The sequence below is a fragment of the Paramisgurnus dabryanus genome, chromosome 2 (genome assembly GCF_030506205.2).
Source record: "Paramisgurnus dabryanus chromosome 2, PD_genome_1.1, whole genome shotgun sequence".
Lineage (NCBI taxonomy): Eukaryota > Metazoa > Chordata > Actinopteri > Cypriniformes > Cobitidae > Paramisgurnus > Paramisgurnus dabryanus.
In genome coordinates this window covers 25,225,890-25,247,076 of record NC_133338.1, presented here as the reverse complement: position 1 = coordinate 25,247,076, position 21,187 = coordinate 25,225,890, and the positions used below count along the sequence as shown (strand labels likewise).

The following is a 21,187-nucleotide window of genomic DNA, read 5'->3' as shown; positions in this document are numbered from 1 at the left end:
GATGCTAATGGTCTAATCAGATTCAATGAATTATCATAAGCTATGCTAAGAGTGGTACCCCCAGACTCCGAGACAGGGCCGGCGTCAAGGGGGGGCATTCGCGGGCAGTGCCCCCCCCCAAACAGGTTGTTGTGCCCCCCTACAAAGTTTTTTATTAATTTAATATATATCAAGAATAATTAAAATAAATTAAACATTGAATGTTTCATGACTTGTAATGTAATCAAATGAGGAAAATATAGTTGATATATGTTTTCTTTAATTAAAATAGACCAGTTTCTCTAATTGGATGTATTGCCGCGTCTCACCCGTCTTACGTCTTTAGCATATTTGTGACTTGATACTAGCAACGTGTTTTTTCGCGGCATTTTATGGATGGTGTAAAATATGAATATTAGAACATTTAGAACGAATCAGCACCGCCTGCTTCATCTGACATCATGCAAACACAGACTGGCTCAAACTCAGAGATTAGAGGTCGAGGTGGAATTTACAAATCTACAGGACACTGTTTGAAGGAAGTTTATGTTCGTACACACCGTCTTCAGCTATTTTAAAGGTAAGTTAGCGTTGTTTTAAATTACGTAAGCTTAAATGTGAAGTGTGGCTATAGACCGTTAACAGCATTACGACGTGATTATGGTAAAGCGGCTTTTTTAGAGCTTGGACGCGGTGTGCGCTGCGCTATGAAACCCATTCATTTCAATGGCTTGTGCCGCGCGAGGGCGATTTGTTGTTGTAAAGCGCGAGCGCAGCGGAACTCAGCTTGCGCTCACGCCGCGGTCGAAGTTCAAAATAGTTTTGCGCATGGTTTGTGGTCTTTTGTACTTTATACAGGAAATGAGCTGACAGTCTGTACCAGTTGTATGAGTGTGTGCTTGCACTGTATTTGTTGTTTTAATGTCTTGTTTTTGCAAGTTATTGTTGCTATTGCATGCCCCCCCGTTGGAAGCCAAATGCCCCCGTTAGTTATGGTCTGGCGCCGGCTCTGCCCGGAGATCAGCTGAATGAATTCCAAATCTGTGAAAAATCAAATGTTTAACTCTAGGGGAGCTGGAAAATGAGCCTATATATTTAAAAAAAGTGGAGTGTTCCTTTAAAGCCCCAATGAGATTCAAATTAAACTTTGTTCCTTTTAGCATAAATATGTTAGGTTTAAGAATAAATATAATCTGGTATGGTCCAAACACTGACAAAATTCTCATACAAAAAATTTAAGCATTCAAAGCCTACAGTTTGGCATGTGCGCTTAAAAAAGTTTGGAATTTTTATGACATCACTTCAGCTTTTGATCAAATTTCCTGTCCAATCAAATGCTTTTTAGATGCTGAAGCGTCCTTCCCCTCTACATTTTGTTACAGTACGTCTTTGCTGGACTGTGCTATAAATGAAACGCTATTTAGGGCTGTCACAATGATTAAATAATTGTCTCATCGAGATTGTTTGACTTCATCGCAATGATTTCAGATCACCCCAATGACTGCACATCTCTCTTAAAGCACAAGGGGGAGCTGCAGCGCCTGTATAAACAAGACCGTATCAGATTTTTTGCATGTGGTCCAGTACTAATATGACCTTAGTAGAATTGGCTACTATTTAAGGCCTGTTTTGGTATAGTCAATTTTTATTTTCAGGTATATTTCTTATGAAGAATAATTTATTAGACAATTAACCGTCAGCCAAATTTCATAATTGTGCCAGCCCTAACATTATTGATTATTTTTAAAGGGGGAGGGTCTTCTCGATAGTTGCGTTATGACTTTTGTTTCAGTCACCACATCAGATAATGCTGCACATTCCAATGCACTTCAGTGGGCCTCTAACAAAGTATACATTTATTTTACAGTTATGTTAGCGCAGTGTAGTTTTTGATACAGTTTAGCTATGATTTGAATTAAGGTAAACTACTTGTTTATTTTGCTTGTCATCAGAAATAAACTACTCTAAAAGGACTCTGTTGTTATTGATTCTTTGCGGTAGTTTACCAGAAGTTACGTTCGTTCCATGAAAGCGTTTTTTTTTAAGTTACTGCTGAAACCGTCTATATAAGGTTCCTCAAAATTTTAAACCTGTTTTTGTGGCCTAAAGGGACACTTCACCCATTTGCATTAAGCTTTGTATAGTTAGAACCCCAGTCATGTTTTTGAATGGTCGTGCATCATTTCCTCAGTTGCCGCTGAGACAGGAGAAATACAGATTTCAGTGTTGCACTACCATCTTTCAATGATGTAAAAATCATCATTTTGCATCATTTGAAGAAGGAAGTCCAATATCTTTGTGAGGGGGTGAGACTACAAACACCCCTTTTCTCGGTCAAACAGGCACCAAATTCTAAATGTATGTTACATTTCGACTACAAATATGACACACTTTCAATAAAGATTAATGTTTCTACGGGTGAAATGCTCCTTTAAGTATTTAACCTGAAAGTACCGCTTTCAAGTGATTTAGCAATTAAAACATAAACCATTTTACTTAACAATTAAATAGATTAATACGCGTAGGCACTTTTCGGAAAAGCTGTTTTTTTAATTCACATAATTTGTTTGCAATAAGTCAAACTTCAATGTTTTTAAAAATATTCAAAATGCATTTGCATATATTAGTAATATCAGACATAAATGGCTGCTGCAATGTGAACGCACAATAATTATAACATTGATGTAACACACTGTAAACAAATGCTGGGTTATTTTTAAACCAGCATTGCACTGTAAAAAAATGCATAATGAAAAACAACTTGGTTATGCAAATCAGTTCAACCTATTATTTTAAGTTTTGACTGGTTGACATAATTATAAAAACAAGTTATAATGGTTTAACTTAATTTGTTAAGTTGAAGTATCAAAACTATTGTGTTGATTTGATATTTTTACAGTGTGGGTCAAAAAAGGGACGAGCTAGCCCGATGGGTTGTAATCGAACCCAGTGGTTCTCAAACTGGGGGCCATTTTATGAGATTTTATAAAATACATACATTTTTCATAAATTCTGTGTAATTAAACCTAAATAAATAAAGCTACTAACCAACAGCACTACTTTGTATACTTTAAAATGTTTTGTCTAATTAAAATGTTATGCTTTAGAACAAAATTGTCATACATTTTCTTTGGGGGGGCACCGAAGGAATGCAATGTACACAAGGGGGGCCGCATTCTGAAAAAGTTTGAGAACCACTGATCTAACCTATGCAGGGTTGTTTTAACCCATTGTAAATATACACATTTTCTGGGTTTATTTCAACCCAGCTGCTGTCCTTTTTTGACCAAACGCTGGGTTGAAAATAACCCAGCATTTTTTTTTTTTTTTGAGTGTAGCTCAAATAATTTCACACATTTATAATTAACCATGTAAAATCTACTAAGCTGTTGTTAGAAATGGTGTTTTCTTTTTATAGAACATCAACCAATTACAATGAAAGATTCACTTTATTGCATTTTTAAAAAAAAACTATCAGTGAACGATAACATGCATTGACAGACAGTTACATACAAATGATGTTAGGAAGAAAAGGCCACGAAACAACACAAACCAAATCATCAAACTGAAAAAGCACTTTTTGTAGTACCTGTATTATGCTGACAGGTTTTCAAAGTTCTGCAAATCCAGTTAAAAGAAAGATGACTGACCATGATATCTTTAAAGTGTATTACTCTCATCATCATAGCCATCTTTTTCAAGGGTAACATAATGAATATCACAGAATTGGCTTATCACAAAAACAACTTGGGAGCTAACAAAGTGAAACTAAAGTAGACTTTGAAAGTACAGTATCAGTCGAATGTGAACATGTGTGGGATCTCAGAATGCGACTGTTGATTTCAACACACCAGTGATGTGATATCTGCAGAGTGAGAGGTCATGTTAGGTCTGTGACTGTGAAGCACCATGTTCTTCATCATCTGGAGGACAGTCAACAAAGTCAGCAAGCATGGAAGCCATTGCCTCATCATCCTTCTAGAGATAAGAAGAGATTGAGCAAGAGAAACGAGCCACAGTTACACATCAGCTAGTGCAGCATGTCAGAATAAACCCTAGAATAACAGTTTTATTTGTATACAAATTAAAGACATTAGCATCACAAACAAAGCATTTAAAACGTATTTGTTTTATTCTTAATTTGTTTAATTTGACAAATCAAGACTAAAGCCAGAAGTATTCTTGTTTCAGATCGCACACCAACAGACCTCCTCAGTCTATTTGCTTAATGCATATTGTGCACAAAACCAGAAAAGACTTGTCCCTTGTTTATACTTGACACGTCCGCATATGTGTGCGGCAAAAATGACGTAATTGAGGGGTGAGCAAGGCTGTGTGCACGGCATTCTCTTGCAACTTGAATCATGAAATGACCGACCTTGGGATGATTCTGGCTAAGCAAGCACGCCTGTGATGTATATCTTACATAATTCATCCAAAACAATGCATAGACCTTTAATCTGACAATTTTAAAGTATAGAGAAAGAGCACAACGCGTCATAACCTGAAAACCACGCCCACCGGGGGATAACAATCCATCCGTCTCCATTGACTTTGTATTGCGAAAGGCCACCCCCTTGTCATTTCTGGCTTATAACAAAAACCAGAGTAATGCCTAAAAGCAGCTGTGCGACAGGGTGTACAGCTAACAAGCCAAAAACTCAGAAATACGTTTTTATAAGCTGTTGACCACAAGAAAACAAGTATTTAAAGACGCAAAAGTGGACACAGGCACCTTTTCTTAGTAGAACTATTATTACAACTACGCCTACTGGAGAGAAAAGTAATCGGCGATCCACTTGTGTGTCTTTAAACAATCGTCTTTTGGGGTCGACAGCTTATAAAAAACGTATTTCTGTTTTTTTTGTCTTGTTAGCTGTACACCCTGTCACGCAGCAGCTTTTAGGCATTATTCTGGTTTTTGTTATAAGTATGACAAGGAGGCAGCCTCTCGCAATACAAAGTAAATAAAGACGGTTGGTTTGTTTCCCCCCCGTGGACGTGGTTTTCAAATTAGCATAACTGCGCTCTATCTCTATGGAAAGTTAAACAAGAAATAATTTACATATAAGATTCAGAATTATTGGCTTATATTCGTACTGACTGTACCACTGGATGAGGAGTAAAGCCGGTTTCTTGATTAGTACTAAATCGCCTGCGATTACAATCGCGACATGGCCAAGGCTGTTCAGTGAACTACGGCTCTGTGTAGTAAATCCACCACATCCCAAAGATGCTCTATTGGTGACTGTGGGGGCCATTTTAGTACAGTGAACTCATTGTCATGTTCAAAAAACCAATTTGAAATGATTCGAGCTTTGTGACATGGTGCATTATCCTGCTGGAAGTAGCCATCAGAGGATGGGTACATGGTGGCAGGGCTTTGAACCAGAATTTTTTCTCAATTGGCTCGTTCCGAACCGAAGCAGTATTTTAACGTTTCCGGTGTTCAAGCCTTTAAAACACGTGCAAATGATCAACTTTCACCCCATTTAAATTTGCATATTAATCCGCGAATCGCATGCGAGCTGAACCGTGGTCGTGATCTGTACGGAATGGATCATGGATCAACTGGGATCTGTAATGCTGCGTTTACACCAACCACGGTAGAGGCATGAAGCGCGAGCGATTTCAATGTTAAGTCAATGTGAAGACGTACTGAAGCGCGTCAGGAGGTCCCGCGGCGCGGAAGAGGCGTTTGGCGCGGAAGACGCGTTTCCGCCTCTTTTGTGCGCGAAAGGCTCGAATTGAGCGTTGTGAGTGGTACGCGCGAATGGTACTTTTTGTGCATTTTGCAGTTCACGCGAATTTGCGGCTGACGCCCGAGTTGAAAAATGTGAACTTTGGCGGAATTTCGCGCTGCGTTAACCAATCAGGAGCCTGCTTGCTGCTGTGGTGGCAGCCCCGCCCGGAGTCACTCATTCAACAAACGCTTGATATTGTCCGTAAGCAGTCACCCGGAGCTATACGACACAAGTTCTTATTTCTATAGAGACAGGAATAAAAAGGACCTCCCTTGGAAGAGTGTCAGTGAGGACATTGGGCAACCTGGTAAGTTGTAATACACACTTCACTTTTGAGTCACGTGACGTTTATCGACCCGTGTCGTTTATTTTCCCCCTATAGTAAGGTTACCAAATACAAACTGGTAACTCTCTCGATAAATGCACAATCAACATCAGTCATCTTGCAAAGAGACAACTGCATAGCACTTGTCCCTCCCACAAGAAGCGGAGTTTGCCTCTGACGCGCGTCAAATGCTTGCTTTTTCCGCGCGTCTACTCCGCTCTACACGCACGAATGCATTCAAATTGTTCAAGCGGCAAACAACGCGCGGTAGACGCGATTTTGAGGCCTGAAACGCGGCTGGTGTAAACTCAGCATTACACCACTAATTAGTATTTAAAAAATGAACATCTTGAGATACTTGGTAGCCTACAACATTTAGCCATTGAGCATTAGAGACTTGGGCTTGCTGGTGACAAGCTTCTCATTTCTCAGATTAGTCAACGACGACTGGAAGTGAACTTTATGGAGTATTGCACAGAAATCTTGTCAAAGAACGAAAAAAATTACGGTATTAACCGGTTACCATTATTTTAAATAAACATTTCTGTTTTCCAGAACATATATTTTTGGAAAGTTTCTGGTTTCGTTTCTGTTCCTTGCAAAACATCAAAAGTTTCTGGTTTTCGTTTTCGTTCCATGAACCGGTTCAAAGCCTTGCATGGTGGTCATAACGGGATGGACATGGTCAGAAACAATGCTCAGGTAGGCCGTGGCATTTAAAAAATGTCCAATTTGCACTAAGGGGCCTAAAGTGTGCCAAGAAAACATCACCCACACCATTACACCATGATCACCAACCTGCACAGTGGTAACAAGGCATGAAGGATCCATGTTCTCATTCTGTTTACGCCAAATTCTGACTCTACCATCTGAATGTCTCAACAGAAATCGAGACTTTTTTCCAGTCTTCAACTGTTCAATTTTGGTGAGTTTGTGCAAATTGTAGCCTCTTTTTCCTATTTGTAGTGCAGATGAGCCGATGAAGTTTCTACTCAACAGGTAAAGTTTGTCATGCTTTTTGGAGAAATCCATTTAAAATCACTGCTAGTATAAGTTGATGTAAGCTATGATTAGCGATGCTAGACCTGGCACAAGTCACGAACCACGCAGACACAGTAAACATCTCAATATATGAGCCATGCGGCAGCAACTTGTAAACAGAGCGAAGAGAAACTAGGATCGTGCATGCTTGCTCGTGCACGCTTTAATTGGCGTTCCCTCTCGGGTGGAGGTAGTGTGTTGCGCATGCACATTTTTTTAAAGTGGAGGGGTGGTTCTTTTAAAAAATTGGGGAAAATCTTCCGCTATACCTTTAAGTTAACATGCGTCAGTCCATACAACTACATTTTCCTAAATGTGAAATTTTTTGGGGGTTTAAATTTAGTCAGTGAAGCACTTACATCACAAAAACATGGGAACAGACCCAAATTAATGTTTGTCTCATGTTGTTGCTTAAATTGGTTGATGCTGGACAGGGGTTTTCAAGCCATAACACTGGCACAGTTAAAATGACGCAGTAATACGAACCGTTAAGACATTTTTTATAGTGGTTAACCATTAATCGTTACATCTACTTCTCCATGTACTTTTCTGTGATAAATTTTTTTTGTACAATTTTTTTAAAGAGTGAGGCACTTTTAAATTTCCTACGGTCTATTTGCCAATAAAGCTGCCCTTAAAGGGCATGTAAAAACAGAACATACTGTATATCTTACTTTTCAATCAGATGACTCTATGTGTATGGTTCTGCAACCGTTTAAGCTGCAAAAGCCACTAGACTAGACGATATGCTGTAGTCAAAAAGACTAGTTTGTTTTGCCAGTTGTTTTTTAACCAAACAATTAGAATTGCTGAATTACCTTTTTCTTTTCTGTGCCTTGTTCGGTAGACTCTCCCTCTTCCCGATCTTCCATTTTCCTCTTTGTTCCTCTCGCATCTGCATCATCATCATCTTCCTCCTCAACTCTCACTTTCTCATCTTCTGCAGTCTCTTCTACAATCTGTGTTGCAGGCTGCTCTGACGTGGATGCTGTACTTGGGGTGTCTTTTTCTTCTGGCTGTAATTCTGGCATTTGCTCTTTAATTTCACCCTCTGCGGGCAGCTCTTGACACTGTTGGGATGGCCCAGCTTGTTCGGTGTCATCTTCTGGTCTTTCCGCTTCCTGCTCCCATGTTCTCACTTCTGGTTCAACTGCTTCCACTGTGGTATCTTCCTCTTCTTGGCTCTCGGCATCTTCACCGATTAAAAGAGTTTCGATTTGTTGCTTGACAACGACACCTTCACTTCTCTCAACCGCTCCGATGTTCTCAATTTCCTCCACCGTTGCTTTCTCCTTAATCAAATCATCTGCATAGATGCTCCTGACACCCTCCATTTCCTGAATCCCACCTTCTACTTCTTGCTCTCTCTCCATGCAGAACATTCCCATCCCCTGCTGCTCATCCGGCTCAATCATCACTTCCGCCTCCCCCTCGCCCAACATTACTCTGCCATTGTCTCGCTCTATTGGCTGGATCTCCTCGCTTTCCTCATCCTCTTCTTCTTCATCAAAGTCTTCATATTCATCCTCCTCATCGTAAAACTCCTCTTCCTCTGGGAAATCGCTGCCTTCTTCCTCCTCCTCCTCATCCTCCAAGCATTCATCTTCGTCTTCCTCGTCACCCATTTCATCCTCTTCATCCATCTCTTCCTCCTCCTCTTCGTCATCTGAACTGTTGATGTTGATAACGTTTTGGTCCACGTCATTTCCCGAGGGCTGCTGTTGGAGCTGGCGGCTGGTCTGGCCTATCTGGTTTTGAAGCTGCATCTGTATAGACAACCCGAGTGCAGGTGGCTGTCCGACTGGAGAAGTCTGCATCAGCATCTGCTGAAGTTGGGGACCACCTGTAAGTGAATCTGCCAGACCACCAGGGGATGCTGAGATTGGAGCTGTTGCAGAATTCAGAGGAGGAACTAAAGAAACAAGCTGGGGTGTCTGACTTGGTCCAGGGAAGGAATTTATGTTATTGGCATTCGCTGGAAGAATCTGGTGTGGAATGGATGTGGTGAGCTCATTAGGTAGAGAGGCTTCAACTGATCCAACTTCACCCACGACTGGGGCGGTAGGCGGCAAGGTTCCTCCCGGTGGTGGCTGTTGGGACAATGCTTGCGCATTAGCAGCTCCATCTTGCATCTCCATTATCATACCTGGTGGCATGATGACCACACTATCATCTGAATCACTTTCTAGTGAGATCTCCACATCTTCTGGCTCCTCTTTGTCATAGCGTACGAAAACTTGCCGCTGGCCCTCAGGGGCCCCAAGGCCTGCCAGTTCACTGTGTTGGCTAGGAGAGAGTAGTAGGTCACCTGGGGCGGCAGTAGGGCCTGATGGGGTGGAAAGAACTGGTGGAACCAAAGGGAGATGGTTGTCCAGAGGGCCAAGGAGAGTAGTGGGACCTAAACCGATGTGATGCCTGGCAGGGAATGGCAGTGCTGTTGCAGGGCCACTAAGAAGGTTAGGGATGGATAATGAGGGGTTTTGGCCCGAAGCAAGGACAGGGGCAGATGGGGTAGATTTAAGATTTAGAGGTGCGAGAGGGAGGGAGATTGATGGGGTACGAGGATGAATAAGAGTGTTGCATATGGTCAGGGCCTCCGCACAGAATGATGAAACCTATGAGTATAGACAGGTGTAAGAGACAGAGAGAGAGAGTGAGGAGGAAATTAATTAGCATAAATAGCCCCAAGCTAGGACAGTAAAATTTGAATTTATTATTACATAAACATAACACCACCACTGTTCAACTCAAACAAACAAAGGTAAAATGGGAGAGCAGGGCACAACCTAATGTTTTTCTGGCTTTGGCTCTATCATTCAAAAAATATTTAAGTTAGATAAATCATTTTTTTACACAATCAACAGACCAAAAGCAGAAATTGATTGGCCCTGTAGAAATACGTAGAATAGCTGCGTTACAATTAACCCCGCGATAGTTTGTGCCCTGCTCAACCCTACTTTCAACCACCAGTAAACATGGAAAAAGGAATATGATAACTGTGTGAAAAAACAGGGTGTAAGGCAGGGTAACTTTAATTTTGTGGGAGTTCCTATTTTAGTGCATCAACATGCTAAAATTAAACAAGATTAATGAATGAGTTTGCTATGACGTTGTTTCTTTTGATGTCTCGATACTACACATTCACAAACTTGAAACACAGTCTCCAGTTACAGACTCATGCGTCATTTTCAGGCAAATATTCACTCCCCCGTTACAGCGAAATAAAGCAACCACATGAGAAAAAGATCAAGTGCTTTCTCTGTCAAAATGAATGTCTTTGAATGTCAATAATTGGTTACTGACATTTTGAACACATAGGCATGTTCATACAGGTTAGTTAAATACACAGGTGCATATAAATCCTTGCATGTTTGAATGGAAAAGTAAACATAGGACTGGATTTTAGGCGGTGATTGTTGTAAATGGAAAGCAAATCAAAACTTTACTGATAAGTTGAATTACTTAAAAAACTAAATAGTTATTGTGTATCAAAAAAATAAAATTTATGTAACACCTCTATTCATTAAACTAAAAATTTCAAAAAGGAAGATTTAAGAAACAATAAGCATATTAATGGTAAAATTTTAATAATCCAATAAAACCAACACATTTTTATAATTACTCCCGAGGCACAATTAATATACATATTATGCATCAAGTATAATATAATAAACACCGGACATTGACACACACACACAAAAAAATGCTATGTGTACGTATGCATTCATGCTACACACACTGAGGACATCTGCTGGTCATTGTAAGACTCGACTCCAAAACTGGTACAATGACACAATGCTTAAAAAACATTTATGTATTATTAGTTCAACACGTTTCAAGAAAACGGTTTAAACTTTTCCAGTTTATAGTTTGATATCTTCTGATTCCTTACACTAACACAACAGACATTAACAAAACATAATCAACTATTTATGCTTAATGCATAATGCTTAAAAATACCAAAATACACTGAAACCAAAAAATACTAATGCATTAACTAACATGACCAATACTTCTACAACATTTATAAATCTTAGTTCATATTAATTTCTACATTTACTAATTCAGTTATAAAATAAAGCGCTGTAACTAACTATATTGATCATCGTTTATTAGATAATGCATTTGCCAATGTCTACTAATACAACCTTATAGTAAAGTGTTACCATACATTTGTTTTTATCTCGTGTTCCCTAGGATTGAACCCACAATAACACAATGCTCAACCACTGAGACATAAGAACACATAAAGCTATAGGAAACTAAAGCTACTTATTACAACATACCTTAAGCAACACTGTGGTCTTATTTCAGTGGTTTTGTTTTTAACAGCAGAATGTTAACTATAAAACTAATGTTTGTGAAAGCTCACTAGTACAGTAAGTCTCCCACTAGTAGGTATGGGCATGTGTGAAGTATTAACAAATATTACTGTGCACAATGCATGCCAAAACATGCAATGGACAGGTTTGACATGTACTGTTTATAGTAGCAATGTTCTCTCACCATAATATTTTGATCTCGGCGTCCATGGCTGAAGGCGGACACTGCACAGGAGAGGGGAGGCGGCCAGCGGGGCGAGGGCACCAACACAAGTGCCAGTAAGAGGCGGTAGAGCTCTCGGCGAGGGGTAGGACTGCCATACTGCCCACTTACAGTGCCTGGCTCCAGAGCACAGCGAGACTGCTGCTGTAGCCTTATACACAGAGGCACCACCAGGTCCTGTATCCTCTAATAAGGGTGGGAGTGTGTTTAGTAAAACAACATGTAAGACATCTTACACATCTCATCTACATAGTAGTATGGTTTTTTTAAATAAAACAATTGAGGCAGAATGTACTTACGTGTCATAAAAACCTAGCTATGCAGTCTTATTTTAGAGATGTTATGGACTAACCTTATGCAGATCTTCTTTCATTAAAGTTCCACTTGTTAAAATGATCTGTCTCAATGCTACAAAGGAGTCATTTGTAATTAGTGAAACTGAGAGTATATTGAATATTGCAAATATTACATTCAAAGAGTGTCACTTGTTTCTCACCACGAAGAGCAGCAACACATGTGTCTTGATTAGCTAACACATCTCCTTTCCTCTGTAGCAAGATCCCGTCACTCATTCCCAATCCTTTCGTTCGACGAGGCCCTGGTTTACCAGCAGAAACCATCAGATCGGGAATAGCTGACTGTGCTCCTGAACGAAGCTAGACATAAATAAATAAATAAAATGCAGAAAGAAATATTTCAAGGATAAGACCACTTTTAAAATATAATTTCCTGATAATTTACTCACCCACATTTCATTCAAGATGTTTATGTATTTCTTTCTTCAGTTGAAAAGAAATTCAATTTTTTTATGAAAACGTAGGATTTTTCTCTGTATAGTGGACTTAAATTAGTCCCAATGTTTTAAAGGCAAAATTGCTGTTTCAATGCAGCTTCAAAGGGCTCTAAGTGATGCCACCCGAGGCATAAGAGTCTTATTTTCACAAAAAAATTACTTTTTAACCACAACTTTTCGTCTTGCACTACCAGGGTTCCCACACCTTAGTTAACTTGAAATTCAAGGACCTTTCAAGGACTTTCCAGGTCCAATACCCTCAAATTCAAGACTAAATGTGGGGATACATTTCAAGTGAGAGTAAGGTTACATTGTGTTACCTTTTAAGAAACATTGTTACAGTTCCCTTTTGAGGGAACTTGTGCTGCGTTGCTGCGGTGACACTTTGGGGATGTCTCCAGGGGTTAAGTGCGTTTGAATGTGTATATCAAATTCAACCAATCGTGAAGCTTAACGACAAAAACAGGATGACACGGGAGCCAGAAAGTATATCGCTATCTGAAATATTGCAAGAAACCATTACAGGGATGCAAGAAGTATGGCAAGAGAGACGCAGGGAACAACAGTAACATACACATCCCGAGACGTTTTCATGTGTCAAACACAACTATTCAAAAAAGCATTTTGGTATGAATCAACATTCACATACAGAAGATATAAGCATTTAAAGCAAACAGTTAATCACGTGTGCTTAAAAAGTCTAGAATTTTTATGATATTATCCTACACTACACAGGGAATTATATGGATTTTTTTCCAGAAAACTTATTGCATAAATTAGATTCAAGCACTTTCAATGACCTGTATCCATATAAGTATATTTTCAAAAACTTCCTAGGGCCTTGAATTATTTTCCCCAGATTCACAAACTTTCAAGGATTTCAAGTACCCGTGGGAACCCTGACTATGTCTTTGTGTCAGTTTATTGTTTTAAAATGTCTGTACGTGTGCATTTCGCATGCTTGACCTTTTGTCATGCGTTACCTTACAACTTGATTACGTGATACGTAAGGTCACGTAGGTGCATCACAGGGCTAGTGCAAGACGAGAAGTTGTGATTAAAAATATATATTTTTGGCCAAAATGATGTCTGTTTCTCTAGATGCCTATATATTCCCTTATGCCTTGGTTGGAATTGAAACGGCAATGTGGACCTTCAAAACATTGGGACTCATTTAAGTCCACAAAATAGAGAAAAAAATGTCCTCAAATACTTTAATTGTTTTCAACTGAAGAAGGAAAGACAAACATCTTGACATGGGGGTGAATAAGGTATCAGAAAATTTGATTTTGACTTATCCTTTAATAAACATGACCTTGATAAACATTTGTAATAATTGTATTCCAATCAATGCTTGTATGTTACACACTTTTATTTTATGATTTATATTTAACATGCTTTACCTTGACCGCTTCTGCCCCTGGCGTGATTTCACTAATCAGATGAGTGAATAGTAATTCTGTGTGGGAGGGGCTTCCTTGAAGCAGGGAGGCACCACCTACCCTTACCCACAGATCTAAAGCACGGTACACGGCCACCCGCACTGCACTGTAGATTTAAAAGAACATTATTGATGCAAAAAAAACAAATCAAAACAAAAACAAACTGGTCATATAAACATATCAAGCTCTAGAAAAGTAATGAATGCAGTGACAAAATAAGAGATGAAATCTGATCACAAGTCATCACATGATACTCAAGTTTGTCTCGGGTTGGCTACTTATACGGTAAATGGTATAAAAGGGGCTGTTTACACTTGGTATTAAGATGTGTTTTCATCGATCGGATCACAAGTGGACGAGAGAGACACATTACGTTTACACCTGGTATTTAAATCCGTCTCTTTTGTCCACTTTCGACCGCTTCTGTTCTGAATACTATGAGGGGACGGTCCGTGAGACGGTGGACGAGTCTCTCTGCTGTCATTCAAATGCGAGCAGGAGTAATTATGAGTTTATAAGGACGCAAACCAATTTTATGTCGGAGTCCGCTGCTTGCTTAGCAAGTAAACATGCTGCACAGTGTTTTGTACATTTATATGTTGGAGCTTTCTCTGAATTTTCAGCACAATTGATGAAATAGGATTGCGCAACTTTCACGCTTTTAAAACAAAACTACGGAGAACACCCGCAGTAGTTTTATCAATGAAAGGCTAAAAATAGCGCTGTTCACCGTATGTTCACGCCAGAAGTCAAAAAAAGACGTAAAACTTGTGTTTAATACATTAGATAAATTGACGGAGAGAAGGCGGTCGCGTGCGGCTGTTCGAACACATTCAACCACATTTGCGTTCCGATCGAAAGTGGTTTCGACTACCTCTGGATGTGGTTGAAAGTGGTCGAAAGTGGACAAGCTCAAAACGTTTTGAACAGTTTACACCTGGCATTAACGTCGTCCACTTGTGATCCGATCGACGAAAACGCATGTTAATGCCAAGTGTAAACAGCCTCAAAGTGACTTCCAATAATCAGTGGTGTTTCTGTATTACCTGTAGGCTCTCTGCTGGCCCAGACTGGTCTCAGGCAGAGGTGCCCATGCAGACAAAGACTGTGAGAATAGCCTTGTGAGTACACTGCTGTACTGGACCAGTCCACCACCAACACTGTCAAAAACAAAACATTACGAATGAACGACCTTAGCCAATAAAACAACTACGCAAAATGATCATGTTAAACATAATGGATGGTTATTTAGAGACACTTCGAGGGTGTCTGTGCTACGTCCCATATGAGGATTTGTTTGTCTGTGTGTCTTACGTCTTGATGAGGGCAGAGAGGAGCTCCAGAGTGTCACTGTGTATGGAGGGTAAAATCAACAGCTTGAGACAGCCCTCTCCTGTTGGACTCTAAAACAAACCCATTGGATTAGTATACACATCGTCACAAAGTAAATCTGTCACATTAAATTGATGTATGTACTTTTTTATATATAGAGACAGTTAGTAAAAGCCTTACGATGCTCTTAGTGCTGACTGCCAAGGCTCGGCACACAAAATTGAGGACGCTCTGAAGAGGTAGACGGACCGAAGATGCTGGACCAACACTACAGGACACAGCACATCATGTCAAATATCCTTATCAAACATATTAGGTTCAACAGATATTAAAAATACCAGGGATTGACTCCTAGAAAAGGCCGTTTTACCATATATTATTAGCAAAACTAAAACTGTACCTCAGGGTGTGTCTGACAGCCATGCAAATGGCCTTGAACCGATGATGTAGTTGAAAGATTAATAGTGGGTCTATGTCATCCAGAGGCGGTAAAGGCAGTTCCATGCCAGGACCCTCATATTGCACTGTCCCATCTGAAAGAACAATGGAAACTTGACATACAAAAACTCTTGGTTTTCAGAGGAGACAAGCAAATCGTTTCATTATTTACCTGCTTCTGCTCCCTGGTATAACTGTCCGATCATGCTATTTGCTGATGCTAAAAGGCAGTGCAGTTGATTGGTCCATCCCTCTGCTCTGTGCCCACCCCCTCCACGATCCAAAACACCACCCAGGCAGGGCAAGCGCCCATAACACTCACAAGCTATCTAAAATGAGAACATGAGCATTGGTTGAATTGCTTATTCAATTAAATATGCATACTTTGCATTGATTCAACTAACCTCTTGTACTTTAAGGTTATCCGAGTCCATCTTAGACAAAAAGTACGCCCCAAGCTTCTCCTGTAAGGGACAACAACTGATGCTTTAGTAACAAAAACTAACTAATATAACTTTAAGGAGACACTGACAGTATGGACTTTAATCACCTTCAGAGATCCACAGGCCCGTGGGTAGTAGATCATACAAGCCATCATTCCTTTCATGGCAGCTAGGTGGCACTATGAGAAAAGAGGGTAAAAAATTGTTACCACCTAAAATGAAACACTTCTCCTAATCAACCCTTATGTCATGCCAGGTATATGACTTCATAGGTGTATATGAATTTTCAGTCATGGATGTCCTTACACAGCACTCGCACATGTATCATAAAAAAAGAAATTCGCTAAAGCGGGTTAAAGGAAAAGTTCCCCTAAAAAGGAAAATTCTGTCATCATTTATTCACCCTTGTGTTGTTTAAAACCTGTATTCATTTCTTTGTTCAGCTGAACACAAAGGAAGATATTTTGAGCAATGTTTCCTACTATGGAAGTCAATGGTGCTTCGATTTCCTGCTTCATTACAATATCTTTGTGTTCAGGAGAATAAATAAATAAACAGGTTTGGAACAAAGTGAGAGTTTGTAAATGATGAAAGATTTTTGGGTGAACTATTCATTTAATATGTCACCTGGGGCTCGTTTCAGTAAGGAGGTTTAAACAGAAACTTTAACTCTGAGTTGACTTACTCTGAGATGGAAAACTGAGTTTTCGGTTACAGAACAGCTGAAATTAGTTCGTTCAATCTACTCTATGTAGGTTAATTCTAAGTTAAGCGCGTGCACAACTACTGTGAAAAGCCAACATCAGTGGAGCAACCATATTACGATTCACCATGGCAAACGGCACGCAAAAAAAGGTCTAAATCCTTTTTACTTCTAAAACTGAAAGTGCTGCTGCAAGTGTACAGCAACTATGAGAATATATAGAATAGAGTTGTTGGAAATTGCTACTCTAGTAAATGCATACATTTAATTTTTCATCACTCAGGGCTCCAGACTTACTTTTTTCACTTGGAGCACAGTGGCCCCCAACTGAAAATTGTAGGGGCGCAACCAGAAAATTTAGGGGCACACACCGTAAATCAACATGCTAACCAAATATTCACATTTCTACTAATTTCCACTGTATTACTAATAAATACTTTAAAGGGGACAGAGAATGAAAAAACATTTTTACCTTGTCTTTGTTGAATAATGGTAGTCTACCCGCATTCAAAAACATAGAAAAAGTGTTAAACATGCTAAACATCTGTCTCATAGAAATTCCTCTTTTAGAAATGTCAACCAGAAAACGTCCCAATCTGAAAAACTGATGCTTATGACATCACAGGCATCTCACTGCCCCTCCACTTTAAAATAATTGGCTACATTTTTTGAGTGGCAGCAAAGTCAGCCAATCAGTAATGAGATTGCAAGTTAAGCCAGTAGGGGAGCCAAAAAGGTGCAAAACCACTTGTTTAAAATCCCCCACCCTAATAGAGCTATCTGAAAGAAGTTTTTAGGAAGCTTCTAAGGCATTACAGACCCAAACAAAAAAATGTTTGTCTACATGTCACATCACAGAACAAGGATAAATACCCCGTTCAATCATTCTATGTCACCTTTAATGATAGATGCAGAAAAGGTACAATGTGCTGTTTCAAATTCAGTGTCACAGCACAAAAAAAGGTCACATTTGCTGGTCGCACATGTGCGACTGGATGTAAAATTCAGTGGCACACTCTCAAATTTTGGTGGCAGTCTGGAGCCCTGGTCACTGTTAAAATATCAGAAGTAAATAAACTGAGGACTGTATGTTATTACACGCTTTATTCATTTTCATGCAGATGCAATACCATGGACAAAAAGAAGAGCAGCTCAGCTAAAATTAAATTAACACAATAATAAATTAGACAATTTATTTTAGTCTAATAAAACTAGTCTAATCCCTGTACGGGAAACCGCCCCCTAAAGTAGTAAGGTTAAATGACTTGCTCTGGCAATTTGATTATAACTTAACAGCTAAAAAAGGTTTTACAGTTTACATAATACAAATGTACACAATGAATGAATGAATAAATGTACCAAATGAACTAACGAGTTAAACACCGCTATTCTTTTAAAAAAAGGGGAAGAAACTGCCAGAAACTCAAAAGTTTACAGAATAAAACCTGCTCCTGACCAGGTTAGGTTCAGAGAGTAAGTTACGCCAGAAACAGACTCCAAGTATAAGTTACCGCTCCTAAACAGGCTTGACTTACCGCGCTGTCTCGGTTTTAACATACCCCATTCTGAAACCGAAAACCCAAAGGTTCCCTCATTTCAGGGCTAACTAACTCAGTTTTTTCACTTAACCTCCTTTCTGAAAATCAATCCTTGCGTTTTGAGAAAACGGTTAATATTTCAAGCTTATCTGGCTAAAAAGAAATCAGAACAAACACACATTCAGTGCTAAAATCAAATTACCTTGGCATGTTTATAACGTAATCGGTTCTCCCATGCCTTGCAATGATACGGCAAGTAAGCAATAGTGTTTGGTCTCAATTTTGATAAAGAAGCTCAAAATATTTTTCTTCAAATAGATCATTTTCTTCAATACATAATTCACCCATTATTTAAGTTATTTTTGGGGGCAGTCATGGCCTAATGGTTAAAGAGTCTGGGTTGTAACCCGTATGTCGCTGGTCTGAGTCTCACGGCCAGCAGGTTGCGAGTGAAGTGCCCTTGAGCAAGGCACGTTTTCACCAATTGATCTCCGGGCGCTGCAGTGTTCACAACTCACTGGGATGGGTTAACTGCAGAGGTCACATTTTGAGTATTGGCTAGCAAACTTGACAATCACTCCACTTTTTTATGATGGATGTATGTGCTTGTCAGAGTTGAGTAGTGTATAAGATTAACATTAAACATAAAAACAAAACAAAAATTTTATATACAACTTTTTTGTATCAGCTGAAGTCATATGTTTATGGGATGGCACGAGCGATCTTCTACATACAAAATCAACAAAACATAAAATGTGTACCTCAGATTTGAGACTAAGCAGGGAGGTGAGAATGCCCAGGACAGAGTTAAGGCCCACCTCCCTGGCCAACTCTGGCAGCTGGGATGAGTACTGCAGTAAATCCTGTAACACGCTCACGGCAAGCTGCACTGTGGGGAGAGGAGCCTGCGACTGAGGGATAAGAGAGAAAAAAGTACAAATATTAGTAATTCATACGTAGCAGACGAAAATCTACAAAATAAATCATTAAGTCAACATGTCTCACCTGAATGACCTGCTGAAGCGATCGAAGCCATGACATGCAGTGCTGCTGAAACACTTCACTCGAACTGTCTTTCACCAGCACAGACAGCAGACAGAGACCCTCAAACCTGAAACATGACGTGACCACAGTTTATATGGGACTGTACTTAGTTTATGTTCTACAAATTTCAACAATCTCTCAATGCAAGTTCACTATGATATCTCTCAGTTAGTCTTACTCTTTGACAGTAAACACTTACCTGGTTTTACTGGACCCAAGCCGTGCATTACTGATGCCCACCAGACCACCCACAGCTCCTGTGCTCTGAAGACACAAAAACAAACCAATCTTTTTTTAATAAAAAGTTTTTTCTGCTCAGAGTGTTTTCATATAAACTAACATTTTTGAATGAAAGAGACGAACACTAAACTACTTGACAGCCGTTCAATGGTTATCATACAAAATTCCTCAGCAATTTTTAAACAAACAAACAAACAGAAAATACAAAGCAAACACATAAAACTGCATCTTTTAAAAATAATTTTTAAGAGTACTTCTCTAACGTTCATTTTAAAATAAATCGAGCGCGAGTCGCGTTGATGATAAATGACGCGCTGTACTGATCTCACGTCGCACGTTTGACCAGTAAACAAAACTGTTTGACAAAGCTCTGTCCCACCTGAGTCCCAACCGCTCCATGTTCGCGGTAGTTTGCAAGAAGAGCGGGCAAATGTTCAGGTCTCTCTTCCTTGAGAACAGACACCAATCCCTCCGTAAGTCGCGGTATGTTGGGGCCATGCAGCCAAGCCGCAGAAGCCATCTTACCAGCCCCGGGTGACGTCAAAACCCTGCGACGAGTGGTCCGTGGTTGTGGGCTAGAATGGATAAGGCAAACGCCCAAATCTCGTGAAATCTCGCCAGATGAGCGCTGTTTTCATATTAATGAAAATGCTACACCCAAACATAACCCCAAACCCAACATACGTTTGCTGTATCAATTCTAGCCAAAACCGTGATTCTTGACTAGGGTTTTGGCATACAGGAAAATCACATTCCATTTTATTGAATAAAATAAATGCAGTTTACTGTGGTATTCATAGCTTAAAAATCAAAGTAATACCTAGCTACGTCTCAAGGTGCACACCAGTATTATTTTATTTTGAAAGGTATGTTTGTAAAAACTACTTAAATGTCCTAATATAGCAAATGCCTAGTCCTTGATTAATCTAAACCCTGCCCAATTGCCCAGATAGAAACCCAATAAAAAACCCATTGCCCATAATAGTAAATCACTCCATTATGATCTTTTCAAACCTAATCTGGGTTATATGCTTAAATGCTTAAAATTAGTACTGAAGGATATAAAAAAGTGACTACAAGGTGCTTCATGATGCCATAGAGGAAACTTTTCTGTCTTTATGGTTCCTTAAAGCACCGTTTAACATCTGAAGGACCTTTATGTTCTTTAAGGTGAAATTTTTTTTTAATTATAAAAAATTATGAAGAAATGACTAAATGGTTCTTTGCGGAACAAAAAAAAGTTATTCTATGGCATCGCCGTGTTTTACTTGTTGCTTTTATTTTTTTATTTGTTGATACGTTTTAGTATTGTTTAAAATGTTAACATACGTAAACCAAGCCAAGCTATATAATATAAAAAATGTAATAATCAAATATTACAATTGAGACTATTAATAGAATGTGCTTTGGCTGGCACCTCACAGACTCTGTGCGGGCACCACGTTGGAGACCCCTGATCTAGTCTTTATAAGGGTCAAATTTTTAGTATGAAGTGTTTTATTTCAATTTAAATATCTTTCCTTTTAGTATTTTCCCTTTAATTGTTGCTCTTTTCCTTATAGCTACCTTGTGAGTAGGTG

General features: G+C 39.4%; 1 protein-coding gene across 1 annotated transcript; it reads right to left on the bottom strand.

The window, feature by feature from the left end:
* Positions 1-3,409: 3,409 nt before the first annotated feature.
* On the bottom strand, positions 3,410-20,169 carry pelp1 (proline, glutamate and leucine rich protein 1). The gene is made up of 17 exons (XM_065248809.1): positions 19,987-20,169; positions 19,567-19,631; positions 19,329-19,434; positions 19,085-19,234; positions 16,190-16,261; positions 16,044-16,103; positions 15,812-15,968; positions 15,602-15,734; positions 15,382-15,469; positions 15,184-15,272; positions 14,916-15,029; positions 13,831-13,975; positions 12,131-12,290; positions 11,987-12,042; positions 11,596-11,820; positions 7,908-9,704; positions 3,410-3,957 (listed from the first exon to the last, which is right to left on the bottom strand). Exons 1-17 carry the CDS (start codon positions 20,125-20,127, stop codon positions 3,865-3,867), a joined length of 3,651 nt encoding a protein of 1,216 aa, XP_065104881.1. The 5' UTR covers positions 20,128-20,169; the 3' UTR covers positions 3,410-3,864.
* Between the last annotated feature and the right edge of the window lie 1,018 nt (positions 20,170-21,187).

What these genes read in the sequence shown, in the direction of transcription:
- pelp1 (XM_065248809.1), bottom strand. Translation starts at nt 20,127, where the DNA reads ATGGCTTCTGCGGCTTGGCTGCATGGCCCCAACATACCGCGACTTACG. An exon ending in CTTGGGTCCAGTAAAACCAG is followed by an intron (nt 19,435 to 19,566) that starts GTAAGTGTTTAC and finishes GTCATGTTTCAG; the next exon opens with GTTTGAGGGTCTCTGTCTGC. An exon ending in TGAAAGAAGATCTGCATAAG is followed by an intron (nt 11,821 to 11,986) that starts GTTAGTCCATAA and finishes CACCCTTATTAG; the next exon opens with AGGATACAGGACCTGGTGGT.